Source organism: Dendrobates tinctorius, unplaced genomic scaffold (genome assembly GCF_039654945.1).
Source record: "Dendrobates tinctorius isolate UK_male_01 unplaced genomic scaffold, ASM3965494v1 ptg000133l, whole genome shotgun sequence".
Lineage (NCBI taxonomy): Eukaryota > Metazoa > Chordata > Amphibia > Anura > Dendrobatidae > Dendrobates > Dendrobates tinctorius.
Window position 1 is genome coordinate 41,298,768 of NW_027361801.1, and position 26,712 is coordinate 41,325,479.

Below are 26,712 nucleotides of genomic sequence, written 5' to 3' on the forward strand. Positions count from 1 at the left end.
CATTTTGACTCTTATATTTGTGGTCTACCTATGAGGTCAATTACAGGCCTCTCTCCTCTTTATAAGTGGGAGAACTTGCACAATTCGTGGCTGACTACTTTTTCCCCCACTGTATACTGGTCTCAGGTCCTTGTAAGTGTCATCTCATCCGCTGTTTCTATCTAGACACATCCATCCCTGATCACTAGTGGTGGTTAGATTATGTGAACTCCAGCCTGATAACTGGGCCATAAAATGCACATCTCTGTGAATTGCAAGTCAGCCTTTGACTTCCTGTGAACTGCAGGACACCATTGCTATCGATAAATCCATCCAGTCAGCTCTCAGGGCCCTTGTCTCTCCTCCCAGATCCATCCTCCTTGTTCTTTTGTATGTCTTCCGACTAAAGACATCATTCATATAAATGCATCGTGATATGATAAATTACAGTCTATCTATAAGTGATGTGTACAGATCATGACAGGGAGAAACTTATCACCAGCAGAAAGCAGGGCGGACAGACTGCTATGCTGTCCTTTTACTGATTTTTTTTATGTATTTTTTGCACCTTCTCCTATCAAATAGTAAAAAATTTTGAGCAAAAAAATTATGGAAGCTGGATGAACCCCTCCTTTTATCCACATATAATTGCATCTTATCCTATGGATCATTCATGAATCCAACCACCTAGGGCATGGGTGAGTGGGTATGTCTTTATCTAGGACAGACTTATGCCTGTGGTGATGTCACTGAGCTGAACTGCGGTGAACTCAGTGACTTTTTCTTATGGTACTGAGGTCATCGCAGTTCAGCCCAGCTGGGAACGCAGCCTCAGTGCCTGGAGGTAACCTCGATGAGGTCACCGCTGCTCATTGATGCTGTGCTCGCAGCAGCTCATTCATCAGTGGTTCTCAGCCTGGACGGTCACATCTTGGCACCATGCAAGTTGAAAACTATTTACCCCTAGACATGGATTATGGCATAGGGACAGAACATCGGACAGGTGTGGGATATGGTTGTTTTCTAGTTTTGTTTGGTTACAGGAAATGAGGGATTCAATGCAATGGGTGAGTATAACTGTGTTTGTTATTTTAAATAAAAATGCAAAAGTGTGTTTTGTTTACATATAAAAGACTATTCTGGCTGTATCTTTATTTACCATACAACTATAGGATTAGTAATGGATAGGTGTCTTATAGATGTCTCTCCATTACTAAGCCATGGGCTTGATGTCACCAAACAATACAAAAGGTGACATCAACCCCACAAATATTAACCCCACTTGCCACCACTACAGGGCAGAGTGGGGCTAAGTGCCAGAATTGACGCATCTAGTAGATATGCTTTTTCTTGTCAGCTTCAAGTTGCTTTTTTCCTTCTGAGGGGGGGTTCAATATCCATGACCCATTACGCGCCTGAGAATACCAGCCCCCAGCTGTCAACCCTAGTAAGGCTGGTTGTCAAACATGGGGGTGATCCCACAAGATTTTTTTTTAACAGCCTGAGCTGCTGTTAAAAAACAGACATGTCAGGGCATTTGGCCCACAGGCACACGGTCCGTGGAAACACGCTGATGTGCACAAACCTATTAATTTGAATAGGTCTATGTGTGTAAGTGTCTTCGGTACGTGTGAAAACTATCACCACATGTACTGGACACACTCATGTGTGAAAGAGCCCTAAAACTGCATCACATAGGATACACTAATACATTACAGTATGCAGCTGTATCAAATAGTAATGCACTGAGAATCTGTAGTATAAAGCTGCATCACACAGGATACACATAATATACTCAGATGCTCTGCATTATGAAACTAAATCACACAGGATACACTGATACTGCAGTATGAAAGTGCATTACGCAGGATACATCACACAGTATACATTAAGACTCTGCAGTATGAAGATTCATCACACAGGATATACTGGTACTCTGCAGTATGAAGGTGCATCACACAGGATACACAGAGACAGCAGCATGAAGGTGCATCGCACAGGATACACAGAGACTTCAGTATGACAATACATCACACAGGATACACAGAGACTGCAGTATGACAATACATCACACAGGATACACAGAGACTGCAGTATGACAATACATCGCACAGGATACACAGAGACTGCAGTATGACGGTACATCACACAGGATACACAGAAACTGCAGTATGAAGGTGCATCGCACAAGATACACAGAGACTGCAGTATGAAGGTGCATCGCACATGATACACAGAGACTGCAGTATGACAATACTGCAGTCTCTGTGTATACTGTGCAATGTATCGTCATACTGCAGTCTCTGTGTATCCTGTGCAATGTATGACGATACATCACACAAGTACACAGAGACTGTTGTATGATGATACATCACAGAGGATACACAGAGACTTCAGTATGACGATACATCGCACAGGATACACAGACTGCAGCGTGACGATACATCGCACAGGATACACAGACTGCAGTATGACGATACATCACACACGATACACAGAGACTCCACGGCATACATCAGTTGACTGCAGCTTTTTGTTACTGATCTATCACTGGCTGACATTAGATAGGAGCAAGAGCAGGACAATGAGACTCTGCGCCATCTGCCCATCCAAATGCGTAATGTAGCCTGTATTAGGCCGGGATCACACATGTGAGAAACTCGGATGAGTCTCGCATCTTAATACCCGGCACTGCCACCGGCACACAGGAGTGGAATGTGTAGCTGCAGAGAAATACATGCAACCGCACGCTCCACTCCTGAGTGCCGGCGGCAGTGCCGGGCATTAAGTCTGACCCCGGCCTAAGGTGAAGTATATCAGAGAGGAACAAAGAATCAAAATGGCACCAATCAAGACATGAAGCAGTAACATTCTCTGATTCTGAGGATTCCTGTTGACTGTATTTTTTTATTTTTAAAAAGTATAGAAAAATAAAACATAAAATATGACTATCATGATATAAAAAAGTTTATACATTGTATAATCACATAAAATATTTGTACAAAATTGGATCTTTTTAATTAATGGTAAATTCCTTCATTATGTGTCCAAAAAGTTTCTGAGCAAAATCATAATGTGCAGACTGGTTGAACAAGTTGTTGTCTTGATTGGGGTCTGCTTTCACTAAATATAACTCTTGTGCATGAATGTCTGTAATATTAGCCTCAAAAGTCTCCGGGTTGTATCCAACCCATAATGTGAGCCTGTAGTCTCTGGTCCTCATGGAGTAGCCCATAATCCTGATGTCTTGCAGATCAGGCAAGTCTGAATTCCACTGGGGAGTATCAGACGGTCGGGGATAGGAGCTGTAAGCGGCAGATTCAGCAGTTTTCTTTCCTGCTGTAGAGAAGTATGGAAGAAGACTCCGACCTTCAGTGCATAGATCAACATGAAATGAATATACAGGACAAGCTGGTACACGAGGGAGTCCGGCAACATCAGCAATGGTTGGATATAGGGAAAGTAATTCAACAGGATCTTCCTTGATTTTACCTAAAAGATCAAATATGACATCAATAAGGCTGACACCTTAGAACGGCCACATAGTATTACCTCAGTAATGATAAGTGAGTTTAAGGCTATGGGCCCACGTAGCGTTTTAAAACGCACAGTGAAAACCGGACTCCTTCCCAGAAATCGCGCGTTTTTTTCCGCGCGATTTCACCGCGATTCTGTTCGCGATTTTGCCGCGATTTTCTCAAGCACTTTCCAAGCGATTTGAAGCATCGCTTGGAAAGTGATTGACAGGTTGGTCACACTCGTCAAACATAGTGTTTGACAAGTGTGAGCAGCCTTTTACTATTGAGGCCGCCTATGCGGCCTCAATAGTAAAAGATAGAATGTTAAAAATGATAAAAAAAATAAAAAATCGGGGTATATTTACCTTCTGACGTCCCGCGCTGCCATCCCGGGCCTCAGCGTTCCCAGTAATGCCTTGCGAGACCTGTGATGACGTTGGTCTTGCATGACTATAGCGATCTCGCGAGACCGCTAGTCACGCGAGATTACGTCATCACAGGACCGTGCCGCAAGGCATTACTGGGAACGCTGAGGCCCGGAATGGCAGCGCCGGACGTCGGAAGGTAAATATACCCCGATTTTTTATTCTTTTTTTACAGGGGTATGGTACCCAGGGCCTGGAGGACAGTCTCCTCTCCTCCACACCGTGGGTACCAACCGCACATGAGACGCTTAACTTCCCGCATGGTGGGCATAGCCACATGCGGGAAGTAAGCGATTCTCATGCATTCCTATGGGTGCGGAATCGCGGCAATTCCTTGCGATTCCGCACAAAAGAATGACCATGCTGCGATTTTTTTCCGTGATGCGATTCCGCCGCAGAAAAAAGCGCAGCATTAGCACAGCATGTGCGGAATGCCATAGGAATGCATGAGGGCATTCTGTACACGATTTTTAAATGTTTTCGCGCCGAAAATCGCGGCAAAAACGCTAAAAAATCGCATCGTGGGCACACAGCCTTAAGCTATAAGTCACCAATTTACCTTGTGTATCAATACTTCATAGTAGAGATGAGCAAATCTTTTAAAATTCAAAGTCACCAGATTCACTAAATGTATTCACTGTGGAAATAAAAGTACTCCAAACCTCCAATGGCCCATCCTCCTTCCCTAGATTGCTATGCTGCAGACACAATCTTTAGGCCACATTCACACGTTCAGTATTTGGTCAGTAATTTACATCAGTAAGCCAAAATCAGGAGGAAGCCCGTCACCACTTCTGGATTTATCACCCACTCCTGGTTTTGGCTCATGAAGCCTGATGTAAAATACGGACCAAATACTGAACATGGCCTTAGGTTGTGTTGACATATTATGGCCACTTTGCATTCATATACTCCAAAAGAGGGAGGAAAAAAAAACACGCAAAATGACATGTTGTTTTTGCCATGACTGCATCGAAAGGGTTGCAACATGGCCGCAATGCCTGAATGCAGCTTATAGCTTCTTCAGTGTTTTGTGACTTTTTCTCTCTTTTTCTGTGGCTAAACTTTAAGGGGAACCTGTTTCCAGATTTTTTTGCTTATAAAATATGCCCATCACCTTTAAGATCATAAGAATGAGGTCCCTGCAACTCCTTTAAATCCTCAGACATGGTCCTGTATACCTCAGAAAAAAGTGTTTTATTCTTGTCCTGCGCTGCATGTAAATCGCGCAGTCAGGTCAGTTGAGTGTCTCCAGATTGTGATCAGTATCGCCTCGTTCGCTTCAAACGCTATCTCTTCTAACTGCATGTAAGTGGACAATGTCTCTCTGTGATCCACATAGTACGGGAAGTCTGGCACTTGCGCAGTGGGATCACTGGCTAATCAATAGGGCACAGTGATGCACGCCTGCACACCACTCCGATTGCACTGAACAGGCGCGAGATTTCAGGCACTACATAGATGAAAGGGAGGCGTTATCCACTTACATGCAGTTAGAAGAGGCGGCGTTTGAAGCGACCGACGTGGACCTGATCACAATCTGGAGGCAGCCATCGGACTGGACAGTGCAATTTACATGAAAACCACAGAAAGAGGAAAGAATCCTCCAATATTTGAGAAAAAAACAAAACAGGCAGAGATGCTTACTTGTATAAACAGGCCTCAATACAAATGCACTAACAGGGTGCAGCGGACTCAAGTAAAATGGCAGCTGCACAGGTGCAATAATACCTAATGAAACAGCCAGCCTACAATCAGGGATTGGCCGTGTGGTACACCAGTGCAGAAAAATAATCCGCATGTGGCTGTGTTCACACATGGAATGCAGGGCTTCTGGATCACAACCTCTTAGTAACACCATATAGGGGGCTGCCCAGTGCTAACTATAATGCATCCCGTGTGAACAGAGGCCACAGTAAGCAGAACCATTTGGGCCCAACTGCACCCTGAAAAGATAAAAAGTGCACAACAAACATATCAATATATGTAAGGTATTGGTTAATATTATGGCCATAATACGTAAGCTGGCAAACTAACGTCAACGTTCCTTACATTTGCCAGTCCTACTCTAACATGAAAACCACAGAACAGAGGAAAGAATCCACCAATATTTGAGAAAAAACAAAACAGGCAGAGATGATTACAATTTACTTTTTCTGAGGTATGTAAGCATCTGAGGATATATAGGGGTTGCAGGAAACCCATTCTTATAATCTTAAAGGTGATGAGCATAGTTTATAAGCAAAACTGGTGACAGGTTCCCTTTAAGCTATGACATCTTCTTACTATCCAGATTCACTACAACATGGCTGTTACATTCCCTACCTCGGCTTTAATACAGGCTATGATAGTCCCTCCTGATTGAATGTGCCATACCATGCATTAGGGAAGTCCGCACATCTGCGCTCGAGGTCAGGTGAGCCGGGCCTTCCATGGCTGAATCAATCTTTTGCAATGTGTAAATTGGCAATGACCATTTTTACCGATTCACACAAAGCGCATTGCAAATTGTACAAGTTCACCGGGTCCAGCAAATTCCCCAAAATTCATAAATTAACGACCTGTACCTCATGGTTATTAAGATCTCTGCTTGCAGTTATCCACTAGAAACTTTGAGAATTTACTCACAGGGATAAAATTCTGTCCTGGCCATGTAATCAGGTGAATGGTTAGTAAATAATATGTACCGTAGAATAAAATCCTCTAATGGCTGCAAGCAGAGATAATGAGGACAGTGATTATTTGGTACAGAAAGTATATAGGTATACAGTGGGAAAAAAAGTATTTAGTCAGTCAGCAATAGTGCAAGTTCCACCACTTAAAAAGATGAGAGGCGTCTGTAATTTACATCATAGGTAGACCTCAACTATGGGAGACAAACTGAGAAAAAAAAATCCAGAAAATCACATTGTCTGTTTTTTTTTTCATTTTATTTGCATATTATGGTGGAAAATAAGTATTTGGTCAGAAACAAGCAATCAAGATTTCTGGCTCTCACAGACCTGTAACTTCTTCTTTAAGAGTCTCCTCTTTCCTCCACTCATTACCTGTAGTAATGGCACCTGTTTAAACTTGTTATCAGTCTAAAAAGACACCTGTGCACACCCTCAAACAGTCTGACTCCAAACTCCACTATGGTGAAGACCAAAGAGCTGTCAAAGGACACCAGAAACAAAATTGTAGCCCTGCACCAGGCTGGGAAGACTGAATCTGCAATAGCCAACCAGCTTGGAGTGAAGAAATCAACTGTGGGAGCAATAATTAGAAAATGGAAGACATACAAGACCACTGATAATCTCCCTCGATCTGGTGCTCCACGCAAAATCCCACCCCGTGGGGTCAGAATGATCACAAGAACGGTGAACAAAAATCCCAGAACCACGCGGGGGGACCTAGTGAATGAACTGCAGAGAGCTGGGACCAATGTAACAAGGCCTACCGTAAGTAACACACTACGCCACCATGGACTCAGATCCTGCAGTGCCAGACGTGTCCCAATGCTTAAGCCTGTACATGTCCGGGCCCGTCTGAAGTTTGCTAGAGAGCATTTGGATGATCCAGAGGAGTTTTGGGAGAATGTCCTATGGTATGATGAAACCAAACTGGAACTGTTTGGTAGAAACACAACTTGTCGTGTTTGGAGGAAAAAGAATACTGAGTTGCATCCATCAAACACCATACCTACTGTAAAGCATTGTGGTGGAAACATCATGCTTTGGGGCTGTTTCACTGCAAAGGGGCCAGGACGACTGATCCGGGTACATGAAAGAATGAATGGGGCCATGTATTGTGAGATTTTGAGTGCAAACCTCCTTCCATCACCAAAGGCACTGAAGATGAAACGTGGCTGGGTCTTTCAACATGACAATGATCCAAAGCACACCGCCAGGGCAACGAAGGAGTGGCTTCGTAAGAAGCATTTCAAGGTCCTGGAGTGGCCTAGCCAGTCTCCAGATCTCAACCCTATAGAAAACCTTTGGAGGGAGTTGAAAGTCCGTGTTGCCAAGCGAAAAGCCAAAAACATCACTGCTCTAGAGGAGATCTGCATGGAGGAATGGGCCAACATACCAACAACAGTGTGTGGCAACCTTGTGAAGACTTACAGAAAACGTTTGACCTCTGTCATTGCCAACAAAGGATATATCACAAAGTATTGAGATGAAATTTTGTTTCTGACCAAATACTTATTTTCCACCATAATATGCAAATAAAATGAAAAAAAAACAGACAATGTGATTTTCTGGATTTTTTTTTCTCAGTTTGTCTCCCATAGTTGAGGTCTACCTATGATGTAAATTACAGACGCCTCTCATCTTTTTAAGTGGTGGAACTTGCACTATTGCTGACTGACTAAATACTTTTTTTCCCCACTGTATTTCTCACTTTTGTTATTCAAAAAATAAACTTTTATTTACTAAAATAAAAATACCCCTTTAAAAAAAGGTCTAAAGGCCCTGTCACACACATTTTGTGACATATCAGCGATCTCGCCAACGAGATCGCTGTGTGTAACAGGGATCAGTGACCGGCCCCCCTGCCGGGTATCGCTGATCGTGCAGCATCGGCCGGGGCCGTTTTTCAATCGCTGGTCTCCCGCTGTCCAGCATGCACCGCTGCGTGTGGCAGCGAGAGACCAGCGATCAGCGACGCTGGAATTTAATGTAAACATCGGGTATCCAGGAGCTGCGGCTCCTGGATACCCGCTGTTTACCTTGGAAACCGGCGTACCTGCTATTTACCTTGGAAACCGGCGTACACGCAGGTTTCCAAGGTGAACAGCGGGTATCCAGGAGTCGCGCGGCTCTTAGATACCCGATGTTTACCTTGGAAACCAGCGTGTACGCCGGTTTCCAAGGTAAACAGCGGGAATCCTGGATACCCGACGTTTACATTAGAAACCAGCGTCACTGGTCCTGATCGCTGGGGCTGTCTATGTGACAGCTCACCAGCGATCAGCCTAACGATGTCCCAGCGATCCCATCATGTCGGATCGTTGGTGGGATCGCTGGGACATCGTTATGTGTAACGGGGGCTTAAGAGTGACCCTGTCAATCGATTCATGCTGCCCAAACACAGACATACAAACAGCTTATTATACCGTAACTAAACCAAGTATCCTGAGGCCAAGTATGGGTATCGCATAGAGAGGGAAATATAAACCATGTTTCTTTTGGTAAAAAGTCACAATTATAGCCCATGTCACATTTGCTTTGCAATTGCCAACTTTTTCCTTTTTTTCCTTGTCTTTTTGGAAACTGGGCCAGGCTCATCAGGAAGGACAGGGCTGTTGAAGCCTGGAGGATTACCTGGAGTTTTTCTCATGGATTCAATACTAAAGGGATCTATGTACGGAAAGATGTTATTCTGAGTTTGTTTTGTGGCCGTTATTCCTGGTACATAAAACATCAGTGGCACACGTGTCGCCACATCAAAATTGCTGTACTTGGCCCATTCTCCGTGCTCTCCTAAAGACCATCCTGGAATGACAAACGCACAATACTTACAATATAAATGTGCATATGTGTAAGAAAATAACAGTGATGTCAAATCTCCCCAATGTTATTACCGTGATCGGAGGCAAAAACAATCATGGTGTCATTTGCAAATCCAAGATTTTCCAGTGCACTTAATAACTGGCCAACTTGACTGTCCAAATAAGAGACGGAGGCATAATAACTCTGCCGAATTAAACGCTTAATAAAAAAAAAAAAAAAAATTATTATTCTCACTTTCTCCCTAGAGATTGCTGTGTTTCTTTTCCACGCGTTACATTTATCCACCTAAAATTTCTCTAAAGAAAAAAGCAAAACTCGAGGTTTTAATTTTTAAAAAACATCATGACCCATGTATAATGTCGGCCCAAAGTCTACCTGGAAGTGTGGAGGAATGGGCCCGTATGGAAAACTGATGTTCAATGCTTGAACGTCCTCTCGCTTTCGAATGTCAGTCCATGGGTTATAAGCCACAGAAGGAAGATTCCTGGGTATGTCAGGGTCGGGTGCCAAGGAGATATTTTCAATGGGGTATAGCTTTAGAAACTCCTAAATCAAAATGGAGAAGATGAAATGTTATGTGCCAAGTACTTACATCCTACGTGACACTAGACAAGGAAAGTCCAATAACAGGAACAGTACATCTCATACCTAAAATTAATATATATGAGCATGTATAAGAGTTTCAGTTTTCATCACATCTGAAAACCTTAGGAAACATTAACTCCATAAACACCACATAATACATGTGGAACATAAAAGTGAGAAGGTGGAAAGTCAGCGTTACCTTTGGAAATCTGAATGGGATGTGAGGTTTATGATAGCCAACTGCCAGGAAAAATAATGCGTTTTGCTGATGGACAGTTTTTAGGAGTCTTATGGCTTCTTCTGTGCTTTGTATATCTGGTAATGTTCCTTCTGGGACTTTAGATACATCAACTGGACAAACCAAGTTGGCATGAAGCTGTCCGTCTTTGCCTCTGCAGGTCTTAACGGAGCATAAATCACATAAGTGCAGTCAGATATTATGCAATGATTATGTCACGGCTTATACATAAAAATATATTGTATACACACAAACTCTAAAATGATCAGAACTGATAAGCGGTGCACAGTCATGGCCCGGTGACCTTCCAGGCACCTGATCAGCACTTCTCACTAAGCTGGATGTTTTCTGTGAACCCCTGCAGTGTGTGCCAGCAATCCGGCCATTTAGAGGACCACCTCTAAGCCAGGAGGCCACTGAACAGTCCCAGTGAATTTCATGTGCATCTTTTAGGCTAAAGCTACATAGCCACTTTGGCTGTGGCACAAGTCGAAAGGCCAAAGATTGATATATGCCCTTGATGAATGCAAGTGCATGGGATCACACTGTGATCTGGAAAATACCACGATAAGCAAGTAGCAAAATATAATAATCCTGACTTTTTTTAGACATGTTTGTCATAGTTGCAGTTGCAATGTAAACCTCTTTAATTGCATTAAGCTGCAACGTAGCAGCTGCATACATCCCAGTTTGTCATGGATAGTCACCATTTACCTTAAAGGGGATTTAAATGCTGCTAATGCCATATCATAAGACAATAAACATCTCTTCCTCCTAAATTGTCCTGCCCTGTTGCAGCACAAGTAGTCCTGTGGTCTCTCACTAGCCCATGTTCGCTGCAGAAATGACATTTTACATGGATATGCAAATAGCCTCTTAAGAGAGGAAGAGGAGGGGGCCTGTAGTGCCACCTACTGCAAGGAGAAATCCTAAAAGTCCATATAATGGGTCAATATTGACTTCTAGGATTGCTCCTTCCAATAGGTGGCACTAGAGGCCCCATCCTCTTCCTTTCTGAAGAGGCTAGTTGCACATTTAAAATACTAGAGGAGCATTGCATGGCCTATAAGTCTCCTTACACAGACTTGGCACTGTCCAGAAGGAGATTCTATACTGACCCATGACCTCACTGCTGATAAGCTCTACACTGGAAATCAAAACCAAAACATAAGCTTTGCAGACCACAAAATGTAATTTTTCCTTACTAACCTGAATGCTCATCTAAACTCTATTACTACTGTACTGTAATACACGTAAGAATGATGGAAAAAAATAATTATTACTGACATCTTTGCTACTGAGTGGTCACAATTAGTGATGCCGCAGGGAGGGAAGAGTTGTCAGGCACATGGGTCTTGTGTAGGACAGTGATACGTGGCACACGATTACTATGCATACCTTTGTGTTCTCATACTTCTCTGTAGATGGGTGGTAAGGTCCAACAGACCAACTGTATGGGTAGTCATCAGTGTGGTTGGATGAGATGCCTAACGGGTGACAGAAGGATGGTGAAACAATGCAGCATTAGAGGCTCATCATTATGAGAATCCAGAAGAGCCACAAAAAATATGTCTATGTGTATTGCTTACATTTGCCATTGCTTGCCTGTCAGTCTGTCAGAAAAATTCTACACTAATTCTTTTATTTCTCTTTATAGTGCTAACATATTCTACAGAGCTATACAAAGATGCTCATAACTCTTACAATTTAGTGCATATACAGTGGCTTGCAAAAGTATTCACCCCCTTGGTTTATTACCTATTTACTTACATTACAACCTGTGTTTAAATATATTTTGTAATTGGATTTGTGTGTGATGCATCAGCACTAAATAGTCTGAGCTAGTGAACACCTACTGTTTTGGCATGGACCCCGAACACAGGGTGTTTCTCTCGCTGTCCCCTGCATGACAGCGAGAGAAACACTGGTGGCTCTGATCGGCAGAAAGAATAACACATCAGGTCAGAGCAATGAGGGTCCCACACTGTCAGATGACAGCGTAAATCCACAGCTGTAACCAGAGGAAAAAGTTTACTTCCGGCCACAGGTGTCTGCGGACTACTACTCCCATCAGCCTACGCCTGCTGCCACTAATAAGGAGAGCAGGCAGCGGCTGATGGGTGTATTCATCAGCCGGCTTATGCGCTATAAATAAAGACAAAAAATAAATGGCATAAGTTCCCCTGTATTTTTCATAACCAGCCAGGCAAAACTGAGAGCTGTGGGCTGCAACCCTCAGCTGTCAGCTTTAGCAAGGCTGGTTATCATGAATGGAGGGGTCCCCACACCATTTTTTTTTAATTATTTAAATAAATAATTTAAAAAAACAGCATGGGGCCCCCATTTTTGACAACCAGCCTTGTTACAGCAGACAGCTGGGGGCTGGTATACTCAGGCTGGTAAGGGGCCATGGATATTGCCCCCAGCCTAGCCTAAAAATAGCAGCCCATAGCATCCCAGAAAAAGGCGCATCAATTACATGCGCCAAATCTGGGGTTTTGTCCAGCTCTTCCCACTTGCCCTGTGGCAGTGGCAAGTTGGGTTCATATTTGTGGGGTTAATGTCACCTTTGTATTATCCAGTGACATCATGCCCATGGGTTAGTAATAGAGAGGTGCTTATACGACACATATCCATTACTAATCCTATAGTTGCATTGTAAATGCAGAATAAAGTCCTTTATTTGAAATAAAAAACAGCAGTCTTACTTTGCTATTTAAAAATAACAAACACAGTTATACTCACCTAACGCCCATTCCATTGAAGCCATGGTCTCCTGTATAAAAAAAAAAAAAAACAATATCCCTCACTTGTCCATCATTCTGTCCCTCACCATAATCCATGTCTGCGATAAATAATTTTCGGCCTGGACGCTGCCAAGATGTGACAGTCGAGGCTGAAAACCACTGGAGAATGAGCTACTGCAAGCTCAGCATCAGTGAGCAGCTATGCAATTTTATCCATTTTAGATGATGAAAAAAACATTTAAATTGGATCAACATTAATGTGCTCCTTTAGACAGGTGGATAGGAGCTATAGCTAAAATTGGAAATTTTGGTAAAAGGCGGTATTTACATGTTGTAGCCAAAATAACGCTGGCATGTAGATCAGTACAGTTTATAAGTGGATTACAGCTAAAATCAGTTTGATCCTCATTGTCTGTGTGGCTACGCAGTTAATCAACAGTTTACGACATAGCCATCAACAATCAAATAGAAATCTGCATAGTGACACGGCCACAACTATGCTTCTGGGCATTTGGCACTGGTTTTCATAAAAACTGAAAAATCCCATTACCTGGGTGGAAAACCTTCCCGACTGACATAGTCACGTAACCATGTTCTTTAAAATACTGCGGTAATGTGGAGTAATTCCCAGCGTGCTTCCTCCAGTACGAGTTAAAGTCGAACAGTCTGGTGGTTTCAGGTCTCCTTCCAGTTAGGAAGGACACTCTGCTGGGTGCACACACTGCTTGCTGTAGTACAGAAAAGAGAAGTTATGTGCTGCATGTCATAGATAGAGATGAGCGAATTTGTTCGGTATTTTGTCCCTGAATCTGATTTTGACATATTCGTGCCATATTCTAACACTATTCGTGCGAATGTATGTCTTATGATCGGTTCCGAACATACTCGGTTATTTCTACTCCCATTGACTCTAATGACGTTCGGCTGCGTTCGATGAATATTGCAAAAACAATATTCGCTGCCGATTGTACTCGGAACCGAATCCGAACAAATTCCCTCATCTCTAGTTATAGATTGTATTATGGATTAGATAAATACAATTCTGATATCAGGGGACATCTGATAGCAGCTCCTGAGAGTAGATAATTGAATTAGTGAGGAGTCAAGAGTTCCAGTAAAGCCCCCGTCACACACAGCGATTTTGCTAGCGAGATCGCTGCTGAGACACAAGTTTTGTGACGCAACAGCGATCTCACCAGCGAGATCGCTGTGTGTGACAGGTATCAGCGACCGGCCCCTCTGCCGGGTATCGCTGATCGTTCTGGAAAGCCCTGGACATTTTTTTGATCGTTGGTCGACCGCTGGCTAGCACGGATCGCTGCGTGTGACAGGCGGGAGACCATCTATCAGCGAGCTGGAATCTGAGGTAAACCGCGTGCTTCTAAGCGCCGCGCGGCGCTTAGAAACCCGCTGTGTACCTTAGATACCAGCGAGCTGGTGCAGGGAGCTGGTAAACAGCGGGATTCTAAGTGCCGTGTGGTGCTTAGAAACCCGCTGTTTACCTTGGCTATCAGCTCCCTGCACCAGCGCGCTGGTAACTAAGGTACACAGCGGGATTCTAAGCGACGCTCTCGCTTGTTACCTGCGTCGTCGCTGGTCCTCATCGCTGGTGAAGTTGCCTGTTTGGAAGCTCACCAGCGATCATGTAGTGAGGCACCAGCGATCCTGACACACATCCTGACGCTGGTGCGTCGCTATGTGTGACAGGGGCCTAAGAGCAAACTTTCTTAGTGTATCTTTCTTGATAGTAAAGGGGTGCAAAAACAGGAAGGTGAAGATAATTTTCCTAAGAAGAACTGGACGCCTTCAGTCCACACCAGGGACATCACACAGCACAATGGAAATGCAATATTTTCATGCCATATCGATAATACCCTGCTGTCAGCACAATCCATGGATAAATCTGTAAACTGTGTTGACAACAATTATCATTGCTAATGTGGCGCCCCCAGGAGTATGGTCGCCACAGTGGCATTGCCTTCCTCCTAGGGAGTGTGATGTCATGCTTTGAAGCAATAAAGGATCTCTCTAGCATTTAACCACAACACAGTTTCCATTCCAGGTCAGCAGAGGGAGCTCTGAACCAAAACTGGGGGAGGAGCTACTCTCTGGGGGCCAGGAGGGAAAATTAGAAGGAGTTCGTGTGAGGAGGGCAACGTGTGTGGACATGGAGGAGAAGAGCTGGGAGATTGAGCAGAGAGTTCTGGCTCATTCCCACCTATAGCGCATGATCTGGAGCCCAGTCTCCAAGGCTGTACGGACACTGATGGTCCTGCAACAGAAAGCGGAGGAATAGGAAGCTGTAAATGCTCTATTCCCACATAAGACTCGGAGGCACAACAGCAACGTGTGAGCCAGAAGAGGAAGGCTACAGCTGTCTGCCATACGAGGGAGTTCTAAAGAGAATAAGCAAGTGGAACTTCAGTGTAACACAGTACTGCAAGTACCTAAAAATAAGTGCTAGGAAGGAGACTACACAACCCATCTGCATAGAGAGATTCCTAAGTTGCTTCCAGGCTAGCCAGCTCCTGTACCATCTGTAATCTGGACCCTGGACTGAATTTGCTAAGCAAAGTAAAGGTAAAGAAACTGCACCCTGTTGCGTCCTTGCCTTCTTCCTTCAGCCCCGTCAGCACTGCTTCATCCCTGTGCCAGACACTGCACTCTCTTCCTCAACACCTTTTTCTTCATCTATACTGCCCTGGGACTACTGCCCTACCTGTGGAGGGCCACAACATCATTGCTACATCACACCATCTGTCCCAGAGGATCTGTCTGCAGCGTCGGCTTAACATCCTCATTGCCGAACACCACAGGTGGCGTCACGAATCATTCACTCATAAACTTTATTCCATCACTTAACCCCTTTTACATGGGCGTCCAGGGCCACGGACTGGGTCACCGCTGCTGTGACATTCCCCTTTGAGAGACCGGCCCGGTACCGAGTACCCCACAGCCCTGGGAGGGCGACCCATTTTGGCGTCCCTGGGTCCTGTGTGCCAGAGACTGTGTTGTGTGCCACAGACTGTCGGCGCCATCGCCACCATTACCCCGTTGCTTTGCGAGCGCGGGAAACCAAAGGGGTGGGCCGTCATGGGCGGAGCCAGCCGAAGAGCGCGAGAAAGTGAAGCGCCGCGCGGGAAGAGGCCAGCGCGCGAGAAGTGAGAAGCCGAGGCCTGCAGCCCCGGCATCCCCCAATCGTCCAGCCGGTGGAGAGGTAACCGGTAAGTCAGTGCAACCCAGGGCCTGGCCAACGTTAACTAGGGGGGGGAGAGAATGTCTGAAGCAAGAGCAGATGCAGCAGCGGACGCCACTGCAAATCCCACAGCGCCACAAGCTGCAGGGCCCAGCGCAGCTGCGGTTCCCATAGCGCCACTGCATCCAGCAGCCAGCGCTGCCTCCACAGCGCCACAAGAATCAGCGCCAACCGCAACAGTCCCCATAATGCCGCTGTCCATGCCCTATATACCGGGAGTGGCCTGGCTACCGCAGTACTCAGGTGAGTCACATACTCTGAGTGAATTCAAAGAGAGACTATGCAGTTTGTTTGAGGTGTATCCTCTGTCTGAAAGCCAAAAAGTGAACATCCTTATTGGGCAGCTAACTGGTGCAGCACAGAGGGAAGTAAAATCCTGGCAGGACACTGATAAAGAGACTGTTAAAAATATTCTGGCCAAGCTAAAAAGCACCTTTGATACCCCCCTGCAGCTGAAATAAAGATGAGATTCTATGGGTGTAAGCAGAGAGTGCAGAACAGTATACGGGACTATGCACTTAACCTGCAGGAGGCGCTGCAAGCCATAAAGCAGATTGACCCAGACAGTGTGAAAGATGGAGACAGACTGTTAAAGGAGCAATTTATTGAGGGACTCCTATCCAGTTCCCACAGAGCACAGCTGCGCATCATAGCCCTACAAAACCCTGACTGTTGTGAGTTCATTTTCCCCTTCACCACTGAGGCCCGATGAACTCCCTCTTCTGGTAAAGAAAGGTAGTGAGCCTGATTATCAAGCACCTGAGACTAATGATGATGACTGGCTGAGTGGAGTTACTGACTGGATATAAGGCCGCCGACGCCCTTCTGCCCTGCGGGTGATTTCTCTGAGGGATCCTTGGAGACCAGTCTGAATTCCTGCTCTTCTAAAGCTAAGTATTCTGCTCAGCTTTTTGCATTTGTGCTTTGACTTTGTTTTGCTTTGTTTTTCTGGATTTCTGCCATTCCCTGCTGGGGTGAGCTGAATTCCTTTAGCTCTGTCTTCAGAAAATACCTGAGTGCTGATATAGTTTTTGAAGCCTAGCTGCTTCAGGGTCTTTTTCCATATCAGCCTGTTGGCTTATGTCTTTGATAGGGTTTTGGCAGATTGCAGACAGCAACCTTCCTTTCCTGTCCTGTTTAGTTAGCTTGGGCCCCATCGTTTGCTCAGCCTATCGTTCTATCTTTGTGAGTGTTTTTTCATCTTGCTTCACCGTCATTATATGTTAGGGGCTGCCTTTTACTTTGGGGTCTGCTCTGGGGCAGTTTAGATTTCCTTTTCTGTCTTTAGGCTATTTAGTTCTCTGGCTGTGATCGAGGGGTCTAGGGCTCCGTAGGAACCCCCCACGGCTACTGCTAGTTGTGTTGATAGGTTCAGGGGTCTGCAATCTGATAGTTGCCAACTTCTCTGGTTTTCTGGACGTAGCTTCTATTTTTGTGTCTGCCTCCTACGGTGACTCTATCATAACACCTGACCTAGACTTTGCAGACTTCAAAGACAGGGCTGCATGAACCAAATGTCAGCCATCCTGTGCCCCCTAGGCGCCCAGCGATCACATACCATCAAGAAGCAGCATCTTTCCCTCTCAGCCCTGTGGAGGCCGATGCACAGACTCTGGACAAAGACCCATCTGCCGAACTGCGTCTTCAGGTCCAGGAGCTGACCAAAAATATGGCTGCACTTGCCAAAACCGTGCAGTCCTTGCAGGTGTCCTCAAAGGAGAAGATCCAGCTGGCCTCCAGTCCAGAGGATGTCCCGTGGCTACGGAAGACGAGGATCCCGCCACGCCGAGGGAGAGACAACGATCGCTATGACCTGGATGGACGTCCCATCTGTCGTCGCTGCTGCAAGGCAGGCCACATCGCAAGATTCTGTTATTTAAACGAGCAACCCCTGGGGCAGAGGGCCAACCCCAAGGAGTAGGACTACAAGGCCCAAAGAACTGGCGAGCCAAGTATGTTGGAGGGCGACCGATCCTCCCAGTGATGATTGACGGCATCCCCACGAACGCTTTGCAGGACACTGGCTCTCAGGTGACAACAATGCCATATATCCTTTACAAGCGGTATTGGTCTGACTCTGAACTTACTCGTGGCCCAAGTTAAGAACTGACAGTAGTTGCCAGCAATGGTCATTCCTTGCCGAAAGTAGGATGTAAAGAGATTACCATTAAAGTGGGGCGAGTAGACTTAAAATCTCAAGGTCTGATAGTTGTAGACATTGATCGACGAGAATGTAACCCAATGATGACCCTAGGTAGTAATGTGATTGAAAATTGTCTTGCCGATGTTATTGTTTTGTTGCAACAGGTAGCTGAGACTGCTGGTTCCAGTGAACATCGAGTCCTGCAGAAGGAGATCAAGGCCCTGATGCAACGACAGCAGGTAGAACTGTCTGGCGGAGAAATTGGCAGCATCAGAGAGTGAGTGATTCTTTCCCCATTGCGATACCCCCCAGATGTGAAATGTTAATTTGGTGTCGGGCAGCCATAGGCCTCAGAGGAAAAGATTACCAAGCATTGGTAGAGCCAATGTACTCTGATAGCCGGCCCACTGTCCTGACAGCCAGAGGGGTAGTTGATGTCCACAAAGGGAGAGTGCCTGTACGCCTCTTGAATTGTGGGGAGGAGGAGGCCACAATACCTCGGTATGCCACAGTTGCTAAGCTGCTTACTGTCAGTAACAATGCAATATGGGCAGCAGAGCCCTTGGTCTCATCCGACCAGGTGGAGGACAATGGCTCTGTAAAGCAGCTGGAGGAGTGGTGTCAGCAGCTGCATGTGGGAACTGACTCCACCCCTTCATACCAAAAGAGTGGGATTTACCTAGTGACTCAGGAGTATGAGCAGGTATTCAGTAAACACCCTCTAGACTTTGGGAAGGCAAAAGGAGTTCAACACCATATCTCCACTGGAGATCATCCCCCCATTAAAGAAAGGTACCAGCCCATACCCCCAACACAATACCAATGTGCCAAAAGTATGTTGCGGGAAATGAAGGAGGCTGGGGTGATCAGAGACAGTTGTAGCCCCTGGGCAGCCCCAATAGTCTTTGTGAAAAAGAAAGATGGTACCATGAGAATGTGTGTTGATTACAGAAAAATTAACAGCATTACACATAAGGATGCCTACCCATTACCCAGAATTGAGGAGTAATTAGCCGCACTTAAAACTGCTAACTATTTTTGCACCTTAGATCTCACTAGTGGGTATTGGCTGGTTCCCGTGGCAGAGGCAGACAAGGAGAAAACAGCGTTTACCACCCCAATGGGTCTCTGCGAGTTCAACTACATGCCATTCGGGCTCTGCACCGCCCCTGGGACATTTCAACGGCTAATGGAGTGCTGTCTTGGACACAAGAACTTCGAGACAGTCCTGTTGTACCTTGATGATGTCATTGTTTTCTCCAAGACTTATGAAGACCATCTGAAGCACCTGGCTGAGGTGTTTGAAGCCTTGTCCAACTTTGGCCTGAAAGTGAAGCCATCCAAATGCCACCTCCTGAAGCCCAAGGTACAGTACCTCGGTCATGTAGTGAGTGCAGAAGGTGTGGCACCTGATCCTGACAAAGTCACTGTCATCCGGGACTGGCAGAAGCCCAGCAACCTCCATGAGGTACGTCAATTCATCGGGTTGGTAGGCTACTACCAAAGGTTCATCAAAGGCTTCATTGAGATAGCTACCCCTATGCAAAATCTTCTGGTGGGCCAGCCCAAGAAAGCCAGGAAGAAGAGTCCTACATTTGAATGGAATGAGGAACTGGAGAGGTCATTCACTCAACTGAAGATGGCTCTCACAGGAGAAGAAGTTCTGGCCTACCCAGATTATGACCAACCATTTGTGCTGTATACTGATGCCAGCAACGTGGGACTGGGAGCAGTACTGTCACAGGTACATAATGGCAAAGAAAGAGTGATCTCCTACGCCAGCAGGAAACTTCATCCCACTGAAAGGAACCCTGACAACTACAGTTCCTTCAAACTGGAGTTCCTCGCCATAGTCTAGGCTGTGACTGAACGATTCAAGCATTACCTAACTTCAGCCAAGTTTACCATCTTCACGGACAACAACCCGTTGACTCACTTAGAAACTGCCATACTAGGTGCACTGGAGCAGCGATGGATGGCCCGGCTGTCTAACTATGAATTCACCATCAAGTACCGAGCGGGGCACAAGAATGCCAATGCTGATGCGCTGTCCAGAATGCCTAATCTGCCAGATGCAGAAGACCCTGAGGCACTCGAAGAAACAGAGTTACCTGCCTTCCACCGGCCAATTGCGGCCCAACGTGCCCAAGGAGTGAGAAACAGACGGTCTATCATGAAAGAGGCCACCCTAAATCCATTGCCTCATCATGACTGGGCAGAAACGCAGGATAGCGACCCCGCCGTCCGCTTGGTAAAGGAGCTACTGTCACAAGCTGACTCACGCCCAGATCCAGATGCTCCTGAAGAAACCCAGCAGTTGTGGAAGGAAAGAGGCAGGCTGTTCATTTATGAAGGAAAGCTGTGTCGGAGGAGTATCAATGCCCGCACTCATGAGTTGGTCTGGCAAGTGGTAGTCCCAAAGAAGGAGGCATCAATGGTCTTAGAAGCCTATCACAATGGAGCTGGACACTTCGGATGGAAGAAGTTGGAAGCCTTGCTCCGGGAGAGATTCTACTGGGCTGGAATGAGGAAGGCCATTGAAAATTGGTGCCGGGAGTGTGGACAATGTAACTTGCGCAGGAAGGACCGTAACAGCCAGCGAGCTCCTTTGCAGCCAATAATAACCAAACAGCCACTCGAGTTGGTCGCCCTGGACCATGTGAAGCTGGTCCCAAGCCGTTCAGGCTACATTTATGCTCTTACCATCGTTGACCACTACTCGAGATTCCTGGTAGTCGTGCCTGTCAAGGATCAAACAGCCAGGACAGCAGCCAGAGCATTCCAACAGCACTTTTGTAGACCACACGGATATCCCAAGCGTGTGCTTACAGATCAAGGTCCAGCCTTTGAGGCAGAAGTGTTCCAGGAATTCTGTAACTTGTACGGTTGCAAGAAGATCAGGACAATACCGTACCATCCACAGACCAATGGCATGTGTGAAAAGATGAATCAGGTGGTGATCGACCTACTGAAGACCTTGCCTTTGGAAGAGAGGAATCTGTGGCCAGAGAAGTTGCCAGATCTGGTAGACCTCTACAATCACATACCTGTGAATTCCACCAACTGCACTCCAGCCTACCTTATGAGAGCGAGGCCTGGCAAGTTGCCTATTGATTTGGATATGGGAGTCCTTACACCTAAGGTGACATCACCAGATGCTGACTGGGTACAGAGCGGCAGCAGCAATATCGAAGAGTACAATAGTGTGTAGAAAAGAGTCTAGCTCAGGCGAGACAAAAACAGGAGAAGAACTACAATCAACATGCACCTGCATGTCCCTTGTCACTAGGAGAACAAGTCCTAAAGAGGAAAAGAAGGATGCATAAATTGGATGACCAATGGGAAGCTTAACCCTACACCATCTTACCATCAAGCTTTGACAACACCAAAGTGTGCCTTATCAGTAAAGATGGAGGAGAAACATCAGCAGCAGTATCGAGGGATCATCTGAAACTGTGCCCTGACCAGCTAAATGAAAGGATGGGAGAACAAAACAACCTTCAACCCCTAGAAGAAGAAAAGGTCAGCACTGTACTCGGAGAATTTCCTGCAAACTGGACAAGAATGGATCAAGCCATCGTAGTTCCTGTCCTAATCTTTCCCCAGCCTACTGCAACTGAAGTAGCAGAGACTCAAGACAACTCTGAAAATCAGGAAGTTCAGGCAGCGGATGCCACACCAGCAGTGGAGTCAGAGAATCTTCGCCCTGCCAGTGGTGAATCTGTCATGCCCACAGTGAGTCTAAGAGTTCGCAGACGGCTACTACCCAGTTTACCCATACCAGTGCTACGTAGGTCTGTCTGTAGTACCCAAGGTATTCCACCCCTAAGGTTCCGCATATAGATAAGTTTTGTAAATGTTAACCTGTAAATATGCAACGTTTCAAGTTTTGTGCCTACAGAGACTCTGTAAGACTTTTTGGATATTTTATTTTGTTTCAATGGACAATTGGACCACAGGACTATGTGTGGTCAAAACTCTACTTGTAAATAGTTTACCAACTTGCTCAGGAATTGGACCATGGACATTGACGCTTGGACTAATCATCATCAGGACTATTTTTGAGCTTTCGTTTTTGTAATTTGTAACAGTTACAATTGTTCATCTGTTAAAATGTTTTTACATGTTTTGTCTTCAGTCCGAGAGTACTGAATTGCACTGGGGGGGAATGTGGCGCCCCCAGGAGTATGGTCGCCACAGTGGCATTGCCTTCCTCCTAGGGAGTGTGATGTCATGCTTGGAAGCAATAAAGGATCTCTCTAGCAGTTAACCACAACACACAACACAGTTTCCATTCCAGGTCAGCAGAGGGAGCTCTGAACCAAAACTGAGGGAGGAGCTACTCTCTGGGGGCCAGGAGGGAAAATTAGGAGTTCGTGTGAGGAGGGCAACGTGTGTGGATGTGGAGGAGAAGAGTTGGGAGATTGAGCAGAGAGTTCTGGCTCATTCCCACCTATAGCGCATGATCTGGAGCCCAGTCTCCAAGGCTGTACGGACACTGATGGTCCTGCAACAGAAACCGGAGGAATAGGAAGCTGTAAATGCTCTATTCCCACATAAGACTCGGAGGCACAACAGCGATGTGTGAGCCAGAAGAGGAAGGCTACAGCTGTCTGCCATACAAGGGAGTTCTAAAGAGAATAAGCAAGTGTAACTTCAGTGTAACACAGTACTGCAAGTACCTAAAAATAAGTGCTAGGAAGGAGACTACACAACCCATCTGCATAGAGAGATTCCTAAGTTGCTTCCAGGCTAGCCAGCTCCTGTACCATCTGTAATCTGGACCCTGGACTGCATTTGCCAAGCAAAGTAAAGGTAAAGAAACTGCACCCTGTTGTGTCCTTGCCTTCTTCCTGCAACCCCGTCAGCACTGCTTCATCCCTGTGCCAGACGCTGCACCCTCTTCCTCAACACCTATCTCTTCATCTACACTGCCCTGGGACTACTGCCCTACCTGTGGAGGGCCACAACATCATTGCTGCACCACACCATCTGTCCCAGAGGATCTGTCTGCAGCGTCGGCTTAATCTGATCGACCATGCAATACAGATAACGTGTTCCTTTAAATGAATTCTCCTGTCTCTAGATGTTGCTGTTACTTATTTTGGCACCTCCTGCTGTTATTGGCATCTCGTATCATTGTCCAGCTAATGTATTTAGTATTGATAAGAAGAAACCTCTGGCTGCTACTGCGCATGTGTGACTATCATTGGGCAGATTAGTCAGGCATCAGAACACCACCAGGGGGAGCTATAACAAGTACGTATCGGCAATATTCATACACATCAGAAAACTATGTTCACATGCGGTGGATTTTTTTTTGAAGATTTCTGTTACTGAAAAGGAGATTCATTCAACTGAATGGTGCCGTTTCGCCAGCAAGTGCATGGCAAGCCCCAATCAGAAAAATTGGACCATCATGACAGTATAATAAGGGTGATATTTTATAATGAATATAATTCATAATGCAGGTTGGAATGAAGATTGATAGTATGATGGTATGACAGTTACCGTACTGAACAGTGCAGTTTCCTGCACTTTGCCCATTTAAAAAAAATCCTACACAACATCTTAGAAGTGATACTAAAAAAGCGCTCCTCACATCAAAGTTTTTATCCTCTTAATATACAACAATCATCATATTATACAGCACTGTGTACTTACAATTGCTCATTTTCCCTTTCTACCCAGATAATGCTCTTTTCCATTAGGTCTATGACATCACATGATTAATAACTGACTAGCTCAATCTTTCTAAGCTCTATGTAGAAACAGGAGGTCAGTTTTCCCTGTATGAGTCAGCAGTCGCTGCAAAAGTCCCTGGAGGTGAGAGGAGGGAGCAGCTGGATCAGGAGTTGAAGATGGGGACATCTCATATACAGAAAAGACTTCCGGTTTCTTCATAAAGCAGAGAAAAGAAAAGAATTAACTGAGTAGAAAGGTAAAATGAGCAACTGTAAGTGCACAGTGCTATATAATATGTGCCTGCAATATATTAAGAGGAGAAACACTTTGATGGGTTGATGGGAGGAGGAATGCTTCTTTAAGCAAAGGGAGAACCCTGTTAAAATGATCTGATTAGCATTAGATACGCTTAAGATCACATTGGTGAAATATGTGTTCTTCCATAAGTAGTGATTGATTGCATGATGTACCCCTTACCTGGGCGTAGGCATTTGTAAACAGGACACTATTAGATGCTAGCTGGTCAATGTTCGGAGACTTCACAAGACTGTCACCGTAACAGCCAAGGCTTGTCCGGAGGTCATCGACAATTACAAGGAGCACATTCTTACCGGTCACATCACCTGAAATGGAAAAGATGATAACCAGTTACAATATGAGGCTACCAAAAGAGTTAGAGTACTATGATCATTTCTATTTTTTCAATATGTTTTAGTCCTACAAGGGGAACACGTGATCTTTGGATTGCATAGATAATACCCTGCACTACTTATGTCAGTTAACACAAACTATCAGCCTATTAGACCATGTCTTTGACAGGATCTAATAGGACAGTGAAGGTTACAAGCCCAGAAGCCAAAGCAACCCTTCGCCATCTTGAAGTTGTGTTTTGGGTGTCAAAGGACTGACATAGGCAGCAATCACCATCTGTGAAACTACTGAGCTGCCATGGTGGCATTTCACTATAATACAAACATATACATACTTAGCTAGGATCAGGTGCTAGCAGTAACTTTAGCGATCCTGGTCAGCTTTAGGGCAGTGCTTACAAGCTCAATTAGTAAAGAGCTTGCATACACTACGCATGTTCGACCACTACTGCTAGACCACAGTAGTGACCAGTAACCTATTCAACATTAAGGCTGGGGCTTCTTTCCGCCTGTAACCTGCTCCACTAAGATTCTCTGTGTGCTTGGTACCGTCCAACACTGGGATTCCCCATAAACATGACGCAGGGAGGAGGCAGAGAGGAGGGCTCCAGTTACCCTTCTCTGGGTTCTAAAGATGCCTTTAAGCCTTGAGAATCCACCTTTTGGACTAGTCTGTGTGATTATATGTGTGCGCCACGATAAGAAATTGGGAGTTTTGCAAAAGTCTGGGGATCTTTAATAAATACAAGGAATGGCAGGACTCAGTGTTAGGAGACACAGGCACTGCTGTCATCACTTATGGGGGTGAGTCTTTAGGACAGGTTCCTTTTAAAGTGGTTATGCAATCAGATCAGTACATGTTAAGGTTTTTCCTTTTGCAGAAAACTCCTGTCCCCGGGTGCAGTTTACTTTAGGAAAACCAACTGTGCTTACTCACCCTACTCAGGTTCAATGCTGAGCCTCGCCACTTCTGATGTCTCTTATTGTCTGTATCAGGGACATCACGTTGACAGCACTGCAGGCAATCAGTGATTGCAGCGACTTTGCTCAGAGCCACTCAGCGAAGTGATTGGTTGCAGTGCTGTTGACGTGACGTCAGCGCTGAAAACAATAACAGACACTGGAAGAAGCAGCGGAGACTCGGCGCTGGACCAGGAGGGTGAATAAAGTACAGTTGCTTTTTTAAAGTTTTCAGCAGGTTTTACCAATAAGGCCGGGGTCACACTCGCGAGTGCAATGGGAAAACATATAGCCACACACTCCAGTCCCGAGTGTCGGCGGCAGTGCCGGGTATTGAGGCACCAGTTTCTCGCATTGCACTCGCAGGTGTGACCCCGGCCTAACAATGCAAAGTTTTCGCTGACTGTACCCGCTGTGTGTGTGAACACGGTGTACGTAGTCAGTCACACTATTATTAAAGAAACAGGAAATCCTCCTAGAAAAGATTGGACAGTAAGTGTCCATCTCATGACCGCACCGCTGGGCAGGGGCTTCCGCCATCACATCTTACCCTTACGGTTTGTCACTGAAAAAGTCCCAGAAGTTGTTCCTGTAACAAAATAAGTCTCGCCTAGTTTTCCGTGTGTGACGGTGCCCCCTCCCCATAAGGACTTATACCGGTGGCTGACGTCTGCGGTCTTCTGGGGGCCAGTCCATCAGCGACAGGAGACCACACAAGGAGGAGAAGGCACAGGAGTCCGGGGATGAAGGAATCTGGGGATTTCATGCTGCACTTTCCTGTCCCCTCTGTGCAGATGAAGTCTCTGCTTCCTACATGTGCTGAGAGGCGCTCTGTGATTGGGGGACAGCTGCCGGAGGAGGATGGGACATTGTGTAGGACTGGATTAGAGACAGCTATGGAGGCAATGCTCAGTGTTTGCCTGCCCATACAGCTGCTGCCTGCCCATACAGCTGTGGAGGCAATGCTCAGTGCCTGCCTGCCCATACAGCTATGGAGGCAATGCTCAGTGCCTGCCTGCCCATACAGCTGC

General features: G+C 45.7%; 1 protein-coding gene across 1 annotated transcript; it reads right to left on the reverse strand.

Annotated features, from left to right (window-relative positions):
• Positions 1-2,866: 2,866 nt before the first annotated feature.
• On the reverse strand, positions 2,867-26,499 carry IDS (iduronate 2-sulfatase). Its single transcript, XM_073543595.1, has 9 exons — positions 26,339-26,499; positions 24,549-24,694; positions 13,538-13,715; positions 11,639-11,727; positions 10,202-10,402; positions 9,793-9,963; positions 9,489-9,615; positions 9,229-9,399; positions 2,867-3,471 (listed from the first exon to the last, which is right to left on the reverse strand). Exons 1-9 carry the CDS (start codon positions 26,445-26,447, stop codon positions 2,996-2,998), a joined length of 1,668 nt encoding a protein of 555 aa, XP_073399696.1. The 5' UTR covers positions 26,448-26,499; the 3' UTR covers positions 2,867-2,995.
• Between the last annotated feature and the right edge of the window lie 213 nt (positions 26,500-26,712).

Coding starts and splice junctions, on each gene's coding strand:
- IDS (XM_073543595.1), bottom strand. CDS start 26,447: ATGAAATCCCCAGATTCCTTCATCCCCGGACTCCTGTGCCTTCTCCTC. Junction 11,728..13,537: donor CGGGAAGGTTTTCCACCCAG/GTAATGGGATTT, acceptor GTCACCCGTTAG/GCATCTCATCCAACCACACT. Junction 3,472..9,228: donor ATCCATGAGAAAAACTCCAG/GTAATCCTCCAG, acceptor TTGATCTTTTAG/GTAAAATCAAGGAAGATCCT.